Raw genomic sequence first — 17572 nt, forward strand, 5'->3', positions numbered from 1 at the left:
TGCTTAGGCTAAACAACACAAAAACATAATCCCTTCAGTCTACTGCTGTTATCAGGTCTTTTTTTTTTTTTCATTTGCAGGTTTTTGTCCAAATACCTGCTGCTAAACGTCAGCATGACTGTTGGCCTGTTACCATTCATCTCAAAGCCCTGGTATGCCCAAGAATCATTTTGTACAAGCAAAGAAGGAATTCATGCAGTTTTTGTGATCGTGTTAAAAATCCTTTTATTCAGTCCCTCCAAGGAGAACTTCATGTTGCTGCACTCCTTTGTTCGCATAAAACATGCAGCAAAAAGTTGTGTGAGAAATGAAAAAAGGAAGTGAGAAGCTCATACCCAGCGTGCTTTCACACCTCTGCACCGCTGGTGGATCATTGCATGAAGTGGGTGAAAATGTAGATCGTTGGTTTCACAAAGATAAAGAAATGGGATTGTAATCTGAAAACAGAAACGCAAAGGGGGAAGGGGTTCTTTGAATCTATTCTACCAACCGTAAAGCTGCTACTTATGATGTATGCTGGCCTCTTAAGTACAGTTTGCTGCTGAGTCCATATGTGCTTAGTCTAGTTCATACTAAACTTTTGCTTTATTTCAAAAGAGTCTCAAACAAACAGGTCATGTATTTGGACAACTGAAATTACGACACTGTACTAAAAAGTAAAACCAAAATGAAACACACCAACATTCAGATAAAGTCTGTAGAGGAAATGTTTATTAATGACACATGGAATTTGCATTTCCTGATTCTAAAACCATCTTCTTTAAACGGTTTGTGTCTTCAACTGAGATTCTTATCAGGCACAGGATGACTAATGCTCAGCAGATGGTGTGAGATACGAAAGGTCAGTGTGATGAACGTTCGGTGGAAAGACACTAAATGTTTCCATATGTTGCAAACACATAAGACAACAGCAATTTAATAAAGTGCTCATTCTAATAAATGTCAAAATACTTTAGCAGCACACTGACAGAACATTTTAAGAATGAAAATTCATTTGCAACCTTGGAAAGAGAAGTTTGACAAGACATTTCTGTCATCTTAAACGTGCATTAATGGATTTTTTTAATCCACTTTTGGGCTGCACAACAAACTAAAAGCACAACATGGAGAAATTATTAACATAAAAACTTGATTTCTAGGTACCTATTATGTTAATCAGCAAAAACAGAACAAGCTTAATCAGAAGTCTGAATCTTTTTATTGAGACTTTTATTGAGACCCCCCCCCCACAATATTTGGATACTCATCATTAATTGGGCCCAAATATCCAGAAACCAGACAGTGCTATTCGGACCAGCCCTAGTTTGTCATGTATCAATGACGTGTAGGTCGGATAAATGCGACTTGGCCGTTCAGACAGAAGTCACATGGCAAAAGATCAGATAGCTATCGGATTTAGGACCACATGTCCAAGTGGACTGGGTCGCATTTGAAAAAATCGGATCGGTTTTGTTCTGTCTTGTCATGAAAAGATCAGATGCAGGTCGCATGGGCCAAAAAATTTGGGTCACTTTAGCCCGCTGTCTGAACGTAGCCTTAGTGTGACGGCCAAAAGGTTACATCTTCGTCTCATCAGACCGAAGAACCTTCTTTTTAGTTGACTTCAGAGTCTCCCACATGCTTCCTGGTGATCTCTAGGTGAGATTATTTCTAACGTTTTTTTTTAAGCAGTGACTTTTTCTTTGCCACTCTCCCATAAAGCTTTGACTGGTGAAGAACCCGGGAAACAGTTGTTGCATGTGCAATCTCTCCCATCTCTGGCACGGATGCTCCCTCACTCGTCTGTTTCTTGGACTTGGTTTTTGAGGACAGCCTGCTCCTGCTGCATGTGCCATATTCCTTAAATTTCATAATGATGGTTTAACTGCACTCCAAGGGATATTCGATGACTTGGATATTTTCTTCGCTTATCCTCTGACTTTGGCTGGCTCTTCAATAACCTTTACATGGAGTTTGTTAAAATTGTTTTCATGGTGTAGTTATGTGCAAGAATTCTGGACCTTCCAAATACAAGTGCTGTTATATTACGATCACTGAGACACATTCACTGCACTCAGATGTCCTCTGTTTCGTTAAGTAGCCTACAGTGGATTTGAAAACTTTTTTTTTTTTTTAAACAAGTGAAAACAGTTGCCTGCATCTGGAAAGGACACTGATGAGAGCGGTGGGAGCAACCAAAGCATGAGCAACCCCTTTGACAATACACATAGTCATCTGACCTACTGCGAATATAAAATGTAGATTAAATCAACTCTAAAGTCGTGTGTTTACTCTCTTCCCTGGAAATAGCAATCTGGCAAATAATTTCTCACTCAAGGATAACTTACCACTGTTGCTTTGTCCGTGATAATTGAGTGAATTCCATCCATAGCACCGCTTTTCTCCAGCGTTTAAGGACTTGCACTGTTTGATAATGAGTCTTTAACATCCGCTTCATGCTTAATGACACTGTAATTTTCTCTCCACAGGTGCCTGAGATAGACTCATAGTTCGGTGTGTTTTCTAAACTGTAACATTACACTGACTCTGCTTGAGGGATCAGCACAGATATGCAGCACAGACAAACTGCACATTATTAGAGAGGAAGCATTCCTCAGATTGCTGGTGGATCTGGCAACCTGGCTGCTTGGCACGTCCGTCCCCTGCATGTGTGTGTGTGTGTGTAGCTGGCAGCACTACACACACTCCAATGTCACGGTCTTTTCAACATCTGTCCACTTGGAGATTGACCCACCAGGCCTCCACACAGAGGAACTCAAGGCTGTCCAGCAAAGAAGACTGCTGCTTTTATGTGCAACTGCTGAAATGTGCTGATTTATCACGTGCAATGCATTACAAATGTTGTATTGTAGCATAAAGACTAATACTGCATTAAGTGTCCTCTCAGGAAAACTAGTTTTTCTGGGTATTGGCTCTCATTTACCGTGACCTACATTTTTATGGGCTTTAAAACAGTAATTTGGTGTGACTCTCTAAAATTATGCACAAACATAAATAGAGGCAGATGAGAAATGAAAGGAAAAGCTCCAGACTAAATTAATGGCAAGCATTACAGACAAATGCCTCCATTGAAGGCACAGTTGCCACATTCAGGCATTGACCTTCACAGTTGTCAGATGTGATTTAACACCTAATGGACGTGTCGTTAGACAGCACTCTATCCAACAATGGATGGGGGAATACCTTTTGAAAGAATGCTTTTCATCCCTCCAGACTGATGGAAACCAAGGGACTAGTGAGAGATTCAAAAGAGCTTTACTGGCATTGTCTCTGACAATAAAATTGCAGGTGTATCTTCAATTAGGTGCCAAGTCATTTAGGATTGAGTCTGAGTCACCGGAAGCAGGCTGCAGGTATAAACTTGCCACTCCAGGTGTCTCTCTCCTCCGCGAGTGTTACTTTCCATCGCATACATCCATCACATGAGCAACCTGCACACTGACATTTCAAGTTGAAGATGATGATAAAGTTAGCCATCCTTCAGATCTCTGCGTTCTCTAGGTTAAACTGCAACAGCCGCCTTAATACATCTTTGGACGGGATAACTTTGTTTCCAGACGTAAATATAATAAATAATTAGATTTAATATAATCATACATTTCATAGAAACAAATCAATGCCTTACATGCCTCAAAATCAAAATCTTACAGTTAGCGTATCTGTCTATTAAATCTGATTTTCTGACAGTTGAAGAACCTAAAAGATTTGTGAACACACCTTGGAATATCTTCCAACTCTGGAAGCAGCATGTGCCGTTGACTTTGACCAACATACTGAGCTATTTCACTTGACAAGCTTCTGTGACGGTGGTTTAAAAAGGTTCTGCAGGAGCCACAAACGGCTTCCAAGTCGTCAGTGGTGTAAATGGGTCCAATGAGCTCCTCCAGAGGCAGGTTGGGACTATCAGTAAAAGTCCTACCACAAAGATGTCTTTCACTGGTTTGTGTGGTGTTTTCTTTTACAGGGAATTAGCCACTGTAATAACAATGTTTTATTCTCTGCATCTGAAACCAAAAAAAAAAACTTTGCCCTCCATCATTACTTTACACACAAACATCCTTTTCTTCGCTCTGCCAAAGACTATTGTGATTGATTTCAAGAAACTGAAAGAAGCTTCTCAAGGCTACACAATGGCAGGTTGTAAAACTGGAGTAATTCAGCCATGCATGTACCAACTGGAAACAGACTCTGAAGTAGAAGAATGATACATAAGCGCTATGAGATGACTTGTTGTTGTAAATATGGGCTATACAAATAAAACTGAATTGAATTGAATTGAAATTGAATACAGAAAGCTTCACCGAGCAGACTGACTGGATTGGTTCTTTAGCTTTGTTACATATGAAGCCCCAGAAGTCTGAATCTGTGTTTTTGAGATCTGTACACTGCAGATTAAATGTAGAAATGAGGTGTTGTATATGGTTGGGAGTAGGAAGCTGTTCTCAGCCTGACTGTTTATGTGGTGAACCAACATGTCGGATTTCTCTTAAACCAGGGGTGTCCAATCCTGGTCCTCGCCGGCCACAGTCCTGCATGTTTTAGATGTGTCCCTCTTCCAACACACATGATTCAAATGATCAGCTCATCGTCAAGCTCTGCAGAAGCCTGATGACGATCATTTGAATCAGGTGTGTTGGAAGAGGGACACATCTAAAACATGCAGGACTGTGGCCCTCCAGGACCAGGATTGGACACCCTACAGAGCTGATCCCATTGATGGCATCTTTACACAAGACCAAGTCATAAAAAATTAACAATAATATTCCTGAAACAACAACAAAGAAAACAGCTAATTTCAGATATTTAGTTTAGTTTTATTGGATTTTCTTCTCATGTCCAGTTTTTATTACAAGACAGCTGCAGTTCATCACAGAATCACAGGTTATCTGACAGAACCTTCTCCTCCATGCCTGATAAAGAAAATAATACACTGACACAAAATCATTTACAGAAACAAAAAGAGAAAGTCTGTGTCTGGGCTGCTGTGTGTTACTTTCCCCGCAGACCCGGCTGCCTCTGCCCTGGTTAACTCCGCCCACACGGAGCGCGCTGTGGCCGGCCACTGGAGCCGGAGCGGCCCGCCTCCTGCCGGAGTTTATAAGTTCACCGTGGAACAGCTGCGGGTCTCAGAGACGGAGGTCAACCACCGAGAGGAGGAGCACAGGCCGGCTGCACCGTGGACATGTTGTAATCCGGACTTTTTTTCCCACTCTCTGTCCATGAACGAGGCTGCAAAACCCTCCGCACAGTCACCATGTGGAAACCCGTCGGAGGAGCGAGGAACGCCGTCAGCTCTGCGGGGCCTCACGCTGCCGCCGCCGCGGTCACCTGCCTGCTGGTGACCGGGATGCTGGTGGTCAGCTGCGGACACCCGAGCGGCGCAGACCCGGAGGCAGGGACGAGCGCAAAAGTCTTCTCGACGTATTTCAAGAAACTGACCCGGGAGAGGAGGGCGATCCCCCCGCGGAGCAGCGCTGCCCCCGGACCGCTGGAGCATCTCTCTCCGGATGACCTGTTCATCGCGGTGAAGACCACCGGGAGGTACCACCGGCAGAGGCTGGAGCTGCTGCTGGACACCTGGATCTCCAGAAACAAGCCACAGGTGAGTCCGATTACAGATCACCTGACACCTGGAGACAGAGTGTCCTGAAATCATAAAGCCTAGGAATGAGTTTTTATCCTTATAATAAGAGGACCAGCTGCTGGTTCAGTGTCAGGACACATGAGACCAAGTCACTGCAGGCAGCACTTGTTCCTGAAGGGAAAGTTTCTGTTCTGCCCTTTCATGTCAGGTCACTGCTGATGATTTATGATCAGAGCTCAGACAATGCACATGATCTCATGCATGAGGGAAGTTGTATCCTAAATGTTTCCCTCAGCTCCTCCTCCTGCTGCTGCTGCAAGTTCTAAAGCCTTTGAAAGTGGACGGGGTTCACTGCCTCTTTGATCCAGCCACCCAGTGAATTGTAAAGCAGAGATGGAGGCCTTTGTAATGTATGACATGGAGATGTGAGGGCTGACAGGCCGAGCACGCTGCTGTTAGTGTGTTGACACAGAGCAAACCGAGGAAAACCTGCACTGTTGAACAACCCACATCAAGTGGGCTCTGTGAGATGCTCATTTCATTCATTACTGCAGGTACAACAGAGTTAAATAACAGCTCTGGCAGAACAACTGTTCAGCTCAAGGCCAAGTTCAGTTGTGCATTTTCAGAAGTCGCTCCAAACTGCACTCAGAGCTGACACATCTGGGCTTTTGAACTGAGAAGACTGTGTGTTGGGTGACAAATAAAAAAGAACAGTATTATTAATAGGATGGTTTCAGTTTTTCTAAGCACAGTTTAGTTTTTTTTTTTTTTTAACACTAGTAGATTTCCCTGATAGTGGAAGTAAGCTTGAAGATTTTTCATGCAAAACACCGTCTGAGATGGGAATAGTTCAGATTAAGCTCCGACTGGGTCACATTTAAAATGCTGCTTACAAATGAATACTAACGCCAACAGATTAATTAAACACCGACCTGTTCTTCTGACTGTCACCGATGATCCCTTTAATAGCACTGAAGCAGTCGTGGTTCAGTATTTCTCTCTTGTACTGTTACTGTTGCTGCAGCCAACAATGATTTTCACTTTTGATTAGTTTACCAGAGATTTGCTCAGTTCATCAAATGCAATACTGGAAAAAATGAATCGAAGGCTACAAGGTGATGTCTTCATTCATTCATTCATTCATTCATTCATTCATTCATTCATTCAGTCATTCAACCCTGACTCAGAATACACTGAGGTATATTATTTACAATAGAGCAGCAGAGTTTCTTTTATTTTTTTATCTGACCAACATCACAGTCAATTTCCATACGAATAACAGTGATTTATGTCCTAATTATCTTATTCTGTTCATTCTGTGCCTGTATTAGTCTTAGCTTATTGGTATCAGTGCCTTTGAAGACCAGCTTTTGCTGCAAATCCAACAAATCGCCTGAGCTGAATATTAGAAGTTAAGGTCCTACAGATGAACCACATCAGAGGAAGAGCCTGGAAACAGTGGAACATGACGGGGAACAGGGTTCTCACGAGTCTTTGTGACTCAATAATTGCCATCAGGTGGTTGTATGATAAGTTTGACTGGCTGAATCAAAGAAGAGCAAGAAAACTAAATAATTTTATTTTTTCCCCATATTTTCAAAAAAAAAAAAATCAGAGAGAGAAAGACTACAAACAGTTAAATAGATAATCAAATTTCTTGCCAATAAATTACAGAATAATCATTATCACAGTCCTAAATCTGAATGAAAAACAGGCTTTTTTTAGGTGCAGGATTAAAACATTAGTCCTGTGATCTGAAGGACTCATAACATGACTGCTGGAGTTAAAAGGGAGAGGCTGGTACAGCGGGAGTCTCTGCGTCTCACAGATAAATATTGGAGATCAAACAGGACGGACAGACAGATTTTTGGTCTGAACCGCCGTGGTGAGTGAGTCAAAGACGAATCTGTTGCTGTAAAACACATGGGACGGTGGTGAACTGCACCCAGCGGCTTCAAAGCCCCTAATCAAAGGCAGACGGGGCTGCGGATCGCGCGGCGGTCGCTCTGATTCCAGCTCAAACCTCAGCGTTCAAGGACGAGCTCCTCCGAGTCATCTCCTGCTGCAGCCAGACTGTTGACATGTAAATACGGTTGATGTGGGGGGGAATCAGCTGCTGCGTGTGACGCATTCCTGCGTGTGCTCTCACGGTCAGGTGTTGTAACTCTACCTGTTTCCCAGACACACCTCTGTACCGTGAGACTGCTGAGTAATCGAAATGCAGCAACACACACACACACACACAGTGCTACCTTCACAGTAAACACACAAGCACCCTGGGAACTGACTGGATTTCTCATGGGAAGTTAAAAATGTGTCTGATCACAAGAGCAAACACACACACACCATCTCACACGCGTCACTTTCTCCTGTCTTCATGGTTGCTGCTGTTTCCTGTGTTGTAAAGCTCAACTCCTGGCGACCCCCCCTCGCTCCCCTCAAACCCACATTTTCCCTCCTTCCCTTCTCCTCCCCCTCCTCCTTCCCAGTTCGGCTCAAACACACACTTATTTGACACACACACACACACACACACACTCTCTCACACACGTACTGATGCAGAAGCTGACTCCTCTCGAGGGGCTTAAGAGGCTCAGAGTGGAAAAAAAAAAGTCTGACAAAAACTCACAGCTGGCCGGACTCTCTCCGTCTCTTTTTTTTTCTCTCTCTCTCTCTACCACAGGCAGTGATGTGATCACACAGTACTTCAACCAAAGATTTATGATTGAATTTGTGCTGCATGGCAGTCGGGTTGCAAAGTGGAATCCCTCTGAGCCTGATCTTTTCACCGGGGCAGCGCCTACGGTGAAGTCAGAGAGTATTTTTGCAGCGTCGTCCCTGTATCCCAGAACATAAGATATGGATCCAAACAGCAGCTCTGAGGTTAACGTGCTGCCCTTTGCCGTTCGTTCGAGGGCGTTTGCAACCACATCAGAAATCTGAACTGGAGTTTTTTTAGGGACTGAAACTAAATACACAACCTAGCATGAACTTATTAAGGCATTGTTTTGATTGTTTGGCCTTGGCGGTCTGTCAGTGTCTGAAGGCTAAAATGCACAAACACAAGCAGACTGTGGGCATCTGTCTTGCTGATGTTCTGCCAGGCCTGTGCTGCAGCAGCTTATTAAGTATTGATCCGTTCATTTGCAAGGTCAGGAAACCTCTCAGCATCTGCGTAGAGAAGTAAAAGTTTTATAGACTCCAAGGACGCATAGAGCCATTATTTTAACAGCACTTAAACGACTGCGCGCTCTTGTAAAACGGGCCCTTGACACTGTAGCTGTTGAAGTGCAGCTGAAGCCACTGCTGTACTTCACTGCGCAAACTATTTGGGCACTTTAGATGTGAAGCTCTTCCCCGTGAACATCAGGGAGGCATCTGGTTGGTCTGAATCCATTAACACGTGCAGCATGACGATGAGCTTAGTCATACAGCCAGAGTCATAGAGAACTTACTTCTGTGACAAGGACAACCAGGAGTTCTGCAGCAGATGCTTCGGCCTGCACAAGACAGGATTTCAACATTCTGGGATTATACAAAGTAACTGAGGCTACATCCACACGAACACATCGCTGCTTTGAAACGCAGAACTTGGTCTACGTTCATACTGCTCTGTGGTTTTAGTTTGAAAATTATGAGGTTGTGTTTTAGTCTGGATGGTCTGGATAAGTTGACACTTTTGGAAATGTTTCCACAGATAGCCATATTCACTCTCTGATTGGATCTTAACCAACATGCTCTCTGATTGGTCAGTCTTGAAGATGCCACTGGTTAGTTCAACCTGGATAACAAATTACAGTCGATGCTAGCAGCTAGGGATCAGCTGATGTGATCTTTACAGGGCTAACACAGATATTGATTTTTAGTAAACATGGATGATCGATGCATGGAACTGGTGTGTATACACTTTGTTGAAATGCTTTACTTTATGTATGTTTTACTTGTTAACTTAAAAGACAGCTTCTCAACAATCATCCTTCAATGCTGATTGGCTATTACTCTGTGGATCAAGTGCTAGAGCGGTTGTCCTCTAATCAAAGTGTCCTTGGGCAAGACACTGAACCTGAAGTTGCTCCCAATGGCAGGCAGCACCTTGCGTGGCAGCTCTCTCGGCGTTGGTGTGTGATTGTTTATCTACTCTCAGATGTACGAGACTTTGGATAAAAGCATCTGCTAAATAAAACTGTAATCTGTACTCGTGACATGTAACCAATCAGACACAGCTGTAGGCAGAACACTGCTTGAGACCTCAGAGTGACTACAAATAGAGAGAGGCAGCTACACTGGAGCCAAAGTAAGGCATTTTGGAATCAATTTATTTTAGCAGGAATCCTGTTTAAAAGAAGAAAAAAAACAAAACAGAATCGGATAATCTGAGCACTGCTACAAGCAGCTATTGTGTATATATAAGGAACCGTCTGTTCTTAGTTAATACCAGTTCTTAGTCCATATCATGCTCTGCTTCAGGCTTGGTGTTTTAATGTGTGTTTTTTCAGGAGTAGACATGGAGATTATTTTTCGAAACGGTCCTTTAAAAAGTTCATTGGGTGGTTGATGGTTTTTGTGTTGAAGTTTTTTCATGTATTTAAGTGTCCTGAGGCTAGACGCTGAGCCAGACTTTGCTCCTGATAGCAGATGAGCTCCTTCACCATTGAAGTGTATGAATGGGTTGACGGAGAACACACTGTTAAGTGCTTTGCAGAATGTAGCTAAGGTTAGATGGCATTACCTAAGTGTGAATCATTCATCAGGACATCTTTTCCTTCACTTTAATCCTTAGCAGTCCAGTACCTCTCAGCTGTAGAGAGGAAATATGACAGATTCTTACCATAAAACGGTTTGAATACTTTGTTTAAGGTCATTGTCCTGCTGCATTATCCAACAGTTAAACACTGGTGTACAGAAAGCCTGTCATTGTTCACCCAATGTGGCCGTAAACAGGCTCAAAACAAAGCTGAGAATCAGCACATCGAGCTCACTGTCATTGTGTCATTTCAAACCTATTGTCCTTTAATACTGAGCCACAACAACAGACTATTTACAGACAGCTCTGCATGTGCACCCAGGGTGTATGTTTACTTCCTGTGGAAAAATATGGAGTCTGCACGGCTTCCTGAGTGCATAGTGACCCTCAACCCTGTCACTCATCACTCACACACACACACACACACACACACACACACACACACAGAGCGACAGGGCTGTGGGCAGCTGCTGTGCCGCTGATAGACAGGAGGCTTTACCTTCGGCTTGGCCTTCATCCACTGTCAGCATCGGTTGCTTTGTGCAAACAGGAGGAGTCTCACCTGAAATCACAAACGGTGAACAATGACGGTGGAGCCGTGAGAGCGTCTCTACGATGGTGTGTTTTGTGTTTTGTGTTTTTTTTTCTCCTGCTGGTCAGTGAAGGCTGCTGAAATAATACGAACTGTGTGGTGTTTCTTTTTCCACAGACGTACGTTTTCACTGATGGAGAGGACGAGGAGCTGAGGAAGAGGATGGGTGAGCTACACACACACACACACACACACACACACACACACAGAGAGAGAGACACACACACTCTGTTTTGCTGAGTAGCAGCGCTGTGAGAGGCAGGAAAGCAGGAACCAGGCTGCTGACTGGGCAATACTATGTTTCCATGAAGTGCAGGAAGCCACTTCGGTGTAATCAACAGGCCTTTCCTCTTCTTACTCATGGAATTGTTCTAATTTCAATGAAGTATTCTTCTCATTATCAAGAACTTTGAATGACTCAGTGCAAAAAAAAAGAAAAGAAAGTGTAATTAAGATATTTATGAGGGTGTTTTCCCACAGTGAGGATATAATGTCATCAAATATTCAAGCCGCTTTCCTGCTTCTGAAACAACCATTTAGTCAAGGCTGCCTCTTCAAGTACACACGTTTCTTTACTCATTCTTTGAAGATTGGTTATTTATTTCTGCTTGTTGCTCATCAGGTGCTCACCTGATCAACACCAACTGCTCGGCGGCTCACAACCGTCAGGCCCTCTCCTGCAAAATGGCTCTGGAGTACGACACTTTCATCAGCTCTGGAAAGAAGTAAGACGCCCTCCACACACACACACACACACACACACTGCACCACATGAAGACATGCAGACAGAGCTGTTCACTGACTGTCGGTGTCATGTGTTGCAGGTGGTTCTGCCATGTTGACGATGATAACTACCTGAACAGCGGCGCCCTCCTGAAGCTCCTGTCTCAGTACAGCCACGCGCAGGATGTTTACATAGGGCGGCCCAGCCTGGAGCGTCCCATCGAGGCCACGGAGACGCTCGACACCAATGAAATGGTAATTTGGCAGGATTTTCCAACAGGAGCTTGAATTGAAGCCAGAGTACTGTATGCTTCAGTCATGTAGCAATGCAGGTAGACTTGACCCATAACTAAAATAGGATATATCCGTCGAGACATAAGTGGAAACTAAAACTTCTTAAAACACTTCTTAAGAAATATCAGCTCTGGTTTTCTCCTCCGACAGCAGATGTGTGACACAATATTGATACATGAACATATTGTTTTTCTTCCTCTTGTGACACATAATTAATACGCTGGTGTTTTTATTGAAGCATCAAGGTGCTCTGACTAGTTTGACTTACCGGAGTCTCAACTTCCTGACTGCGGTGCTGATTCTTATCTAATGAATCAGGGGGGAAGTGAACAGAAGATAACTAACCTGCAGTGAAGAAGAAGAAGAAGCTTACGGGGGGTAAAGTGGCAGATAGTGCAGTGCAATTAACTTCCCTGAGCCCTGAGCAGTTTCTGGGTGTTTCTTGCTCCTCTTACAGTTTTCATTCACAGTGGGCTCATTTTTCACTGCAATATGAAGTCCGGCATCTCTGTGAAAACGGCACAGCCACGGCTAGAACTAAAGGGAACTCAAACATGTCTTGTGTGATGTGACAAAGCAATAATGGCATAAATCAGAAAAACTGAAAGAAAGCTGAGCTATTTATTTAATACAAATTGATAGAAAAAAATTGGAATCAACATTTACAACAATTTCCACAGATGTTACCAACACTGGGAACAGAATGGTGACTCTGCACACTGTGGATGTTTTACTTCTTTCATTTTGTTTATTTGGTTTCATACTAGAGTCTGTAGTAGTTCAGCCAAAAAGTCCCTTTTTTTTTGGTCATATGACTATTGGTTGCAGCTGAGCTATTAATGACTTTATGGTTGTGCCCTGAAGTGCAGTTTTGTTTTTTGCTTTTTTTGTAACAGAATCTTTTTAGTGCAGACGGTATGTTTTTCATTACTTTTAAAATCAAGTGATTTTTGATAAAGTTATACTATTTTGAGCTTAAATTGGATTAAGTTATTATCAGAAAAGCACGTCACAGTTGAAAGCTTGAAGTCCAAACATGTTTCTGTCTGATAAATGGTATCATTTTGTTTATTTTTTTAAAAGATAAATTTCTAATCTGCCGCCTGGTTCGGGAGTTCAGAGGGTTACATGAATTGTCCCATTATTAAAATAGAACAATAACACAGTATAGACACCGATGCCACCATGCAGGGAATAAATACATAAGTCCTGCTTTTTTACTTTTTTGGGGTATTTTTTTCTTGTTCGGTTACACAGATGTTGGAATGTATCACAGATGATTGTCTTTTCATGCATCAAGTAGAGCAACATTGCTGTGCTGTGACGCCATCATTATAACAGGCGTCATTATAGTATCATAGCATGAGTCGCTCTGGGATTCCCACCACGAATTCACAGTATACAGGCTTGTCTGTCTTACTGAGAGCACTGATTGTGAGGCTGATACACAGGATTCACTTTCACATGCGTGTGTGTTTCAGAAGCAGGTGCGCTTCTGGTTCGCCACAGGAGGAGCAGGGTTCTGCCTGAGCCGCGGCCTCGCTCTCAAGATGAAGCCCTGGGCGAGGTAAGCCCTCACATAGATTAATTACAAGATGTTGTTGGCACCGTTTCAGCTGCGGCATTAAACCTCCTCCTCCTCCTGCCCTCTGCCTCCTCCCCATCTAGCGGTGGCACTTTCATGGCCACGGCCGAGCACATCCGCCTCCCCGACGACTGCACCGTCGGTTACATCGTGGAGGCTCTGCTCGGCGCCAGCCTCATCCGCTCGCCTCTGTTCCACTCCCACCTGGAGAACCTGGGGCTGGTGTCGGACGTACACAACCAGGTACACACAGACCTGCTGTAACACTGAAAACATACAGATCTCTGCCGCTGCTATCTGAACAATGTCACACTTTTTTGCTGTTCTCCCATCAGGTCACGCTCAGCTACGGCACAGTGGACAACAGCAGGAACAATGTCAACGTGAAGGGACCGTTCTCCATACGTGACGATCCCACCAGGTGAAAGATCTGTTCATTTTGTCTCTTCAATATTCTGGGTAGAAAAGCAAAATATCAAACCAGTCAAACGGAGAAGCCTAGAATGGTTTTTGATTGGATAACGAGCTAAGTTGCTTTTCAAATGTCCCACTGCTGAGTAACTTAATGAATTAATGGCTCCGGCTCTTCCTCATGATCAGCCTCCAATATGTCCAACGTTTAATTTTTTCTTTAAATAGACTGACACGAAATACATCTTTGGTGCAAAATTCTCCTCCAAAGATGCAGCCTGTGATGCTCCGTCCAACACAAAAAAAATCGAACATTTACAGAACAAGCAAACAAAACCTGTTCATTTGTTCTTCTTGTTTTTTTTTTCCCATGTCTAGGTTCTCTAGTCAGTAATTGTGTTGTTGTGTATTGAATTGGGGTCATTGTCTTTATATTATCCTGTTAGTAGACGGCAGTGTGCCTAGAGGCTGAGAGGTAATGAGATAAACTTGCAGCAACCTATTGGCGATAGATTATTGAGGGGGAAAAAAACACAACACGACGACTACATTACATTTTATACTCAGCTGCTTCAGGAAAACATTGTACTTCAAAACATGTGTACTACAATTGTGCTTTATGCAACGGCCTTTCTTGTCGTACATGTTCTACTACTACGACAAGCTTCCTGGCTTTGTCCCTTATGTGTGTGCACAACTAATTGTATTCACAGTCTTATTTTAAAATCCCCAGTTGGCAGCTTCCAGGCATTGTGACACTCATTTCCCTCTCTTTCTCAGATTCAGGTCTGTCCATTGTCTGCTGTACCCAGACACTCCTTGGTGCCCCCGGCGACTCTAACACCCGTCCAGAGACAAAGAGGGAGGGACGACTTGATGGAGGAGGAAGAAAAAAAGTCCCACCGCTGTCCTCCTCTGACTCCTGAAGAATGAGAGAGTCAGACGTTAATGTTTTCCTCGCGGCAGTCCGACTGTAGACCGGCGTTTAGAAAGGAGGGTTGTTGTATCAGTTTGACACCTGACACCTTGTGAATAGTTGGTCTGAGTCCGAAAGCCAAAAAACTGCAACAAGAGCAGTAGACTAATGGTGAATGTTTTGGATGGATGAGAAACGGAGAGAGAATTTTTTACTAAACGTGAAGCCTGAGGTTAGATATGTTAGGACACCTCACCGTAGAGTCTGTCGGGCCTCTGCGTTGAGTTTGATGCTAACAATTGTTTGTAATTTTGAAACCTAAATGGTAGTTCTGATCAGCTGTAGCTTGTTTTTTTCTTTTGTTTGTTTGTTTGTTTTTTTTTTGGCCATAATTTTTTTTAGTTATAACATTGCAAAAGAGCCTGAGCAATGCTAGATGTTTGAATCGGCCGATATGAGTTATATACGTAGTGAAAAGATAGAATGATAGGGTAGGTTACTAACAAGTTTGCGAAATCCGTCGTTTATTATGTTTGCAGCGACTTATTTCGCAAACTTGTTAGTAACTTCCCACGAAGACACCACTCGACTCGACACCAGCTCTGCTGCGTGTGCTGCAGACAGTGCTGAGACTGTTCCAAAGAGTCTACGCTGCTCTGCTGGACCAACTATGAGAGGACACCATTTTTAAATTATTGAACTCACAAGTGTTGAATTTGTGAGCTCAAAAACACATTTTGTTGCATTTGGAGGAAGCGGACATGGATCTGCTGTCTCATCCCCATTCCCGTGCTAAGCTAAGCTAACAGACAACTTCATATTCAGGTTTTTCGTCCGCCTTTCCACATAAATGCAAAAGTGGAACAATATTGTCCTAAATAATACATCAGGACATGTGCCCATATGGTGTTTTCCTGAGACAGATAAGTGCTGGCAGGGCTTTTTGTCCCAGAGCTTCGTCAAAAACGGCTCAACAGGGTTTTGTTTTCATGAAAGTATCCTGACAACACATCGATACGCTCGCTATCGTTGTGACATATGATCGATTTGCGTGCTAATGGGCTGATATTATCATTCATGTAGCCGTGCCAAGGCATCTGTCAGGGATGGAGATGAGAATGATTTTTTTTTTTTTATGCAGGTTTATTGCTGAATCCCACCTACTGTGTCTTTTCTTATTTGTGTAGTAGTTCAGTCCACTCAGACAGACAGAAAACCCCAAACTGCCTCTGCTTAATGTAGCCTGATACTCTTTGTACATTATTCATCATTTCCTCTCTACTTTCTCGGCTGTGAAAGACTATTCTTTTAAATGTATACGGACATGTTTACCCAGTTTCCCACTCGGCTCCCTCGTGCTGCATGCTGTAGTTTTAACCAGCATAAGTTCAACACGCGGTTCTGTCAGGGCGAACAGATGAACCGAGCAACACAGAAGGAAGCATCGATCACTTGTCGTTTAGAATTTAGACTCCGAAGTTTTATCTCATCCGTGTTCAGTATTAACCTCTCTCTGAAGTATATACCACGACCGAGCACTTTGCTGTTTTATTTATGCTGTTCATCATTCGATAAAAGGACTTTAAAGGAACAGCGAGACATTTGGGGGATTATTTGCTTTGCTTGTTTGCGCCTGATGAAACAAACAAGGCGTAACGTGCTAATGAGAGGCGCTGTGGCTTCAGATTTACAGCACCAACATCAATCTAATCCTCAAACTCTCTGCAGGAGAGATTCCCCCTCAAATGTCAAACTATTCTTTTAATAAAAAATTCTGTGTGAACTACCATCATAACTCATCCATTAAAGGCTCTGATACAAAATGTTATTTTTTTTAAAAGAAGGTGATGCCACCTGTTTTTAATTCATGTAAATGGATGGATTATGATTATAACAGATTTTAAAACTGCTTTTAAAATGTTGTAGCAGTGGGTTTAAGAGATCCACTCTGAAGTTTTGTCGCGAAATGACTCACGTTGAGTCGTCTTATCTTTCCGTGCGTTGAAAGCAGTTTTTGCAATTGTGCTGCAAGTTGATGAAAGTTAAGTTAAACTCTGTCCCTCGTTACATGAATGTATGTGATGAACGGCTGCTTCCGAAGCGTACATGCTCTCTCCAGTATCTGGATTTTATGTAGACATTGTGGTTAATAAAAGCTCTTTTTAACCCAGTATGTGGATGTTTCTGTGTGAGACTGTGTGCTGCAGTACATTAGGGGATTTCAATGGGGTCGCAAAGGACACAGCTTTGACCTTTCACCTCTGCCTTTGTTTACGAGCCACCGCTGCACCCACAACCCCGCAAAATTCCACCCACACACACTCGAACACCAGCAGTCCTCTTATCTGATCGGGCCGCTCAGAAGGGCCTGCAGAGATAAAGGCAGAACGAAAAGATTAGCTGTGTGTGTGTGTGTGTGTGTGTGTGTGTGTGTGTGTGTGTGTGTGTGTGTGTGTGTGTGTGTGTGTGAGACACCCACAGATGTCGGGCTGTGTGGACCGTGGGGAGTACTTACACAAACAGGGACACAGTAGTGACTCTGGAATTACTCGGAGGTGTTACGTGCTGCTGAGTGGACAGCGACACCTGCTGGCTCCATGTGTTACTGCACACAGTAAGAAATCAGTGCATATATTTAAACTGAGTCGCAGCTCCTCGGCCTGAGTCACTCATTTGACTTTTACATTTACCTTTGGATATTTGTTAGTACTCGGGCCGGG

The 17572-nt window shown here is 43.3% G+C and overlaps 1 protein-coding gene across 1 annotated transcript; it reads left to right on the top strand.

The window, feature by feature from the left end:
- Positions 1-4833: 4833 nt before the first annotated feature.
- Positions 4834-17025, top strand: LOC103373370 (beta-1,3-N-acetylglucosaminyltransferase lunatic fringe). Its single transcript, XM_008303244.1, has 8 exons — positions 4834-5602; positions 11041-11089; positions 11546-11648; positions 11748-11901; positions 13422-13507; positions 13609-13768; positions 13861-13946; positions 14717-17025. The coding sequence occupies exons 1-8, from the start codon at positions 5255-5257 to the stop codon at positions 14775-14777; spliced, it is 1047 nt and encodes a 348-aa protein (XP_008301466.1). The 5' UTR covers positions 4834-5254; the 3' UTR covers positions 14778-17025.
- Positions 17026-17572: the final 547 nt, after the last annotated feature.

Source organism: Stegastes partitus, unplaced genomic scaffold (assembly GCF_000690725.1).
Source record: "Stegastes partitus isolate 25-593 unplaced genomic scaffold, Stegastes_partitus-1.0.2 Scaffold1964, whole genome shotgun sequence".
NCBI lineage: Eukaryota > Metazoa > Chordata > Actinopteri > Pomacentridae > Stegastes > Stegastes partitus.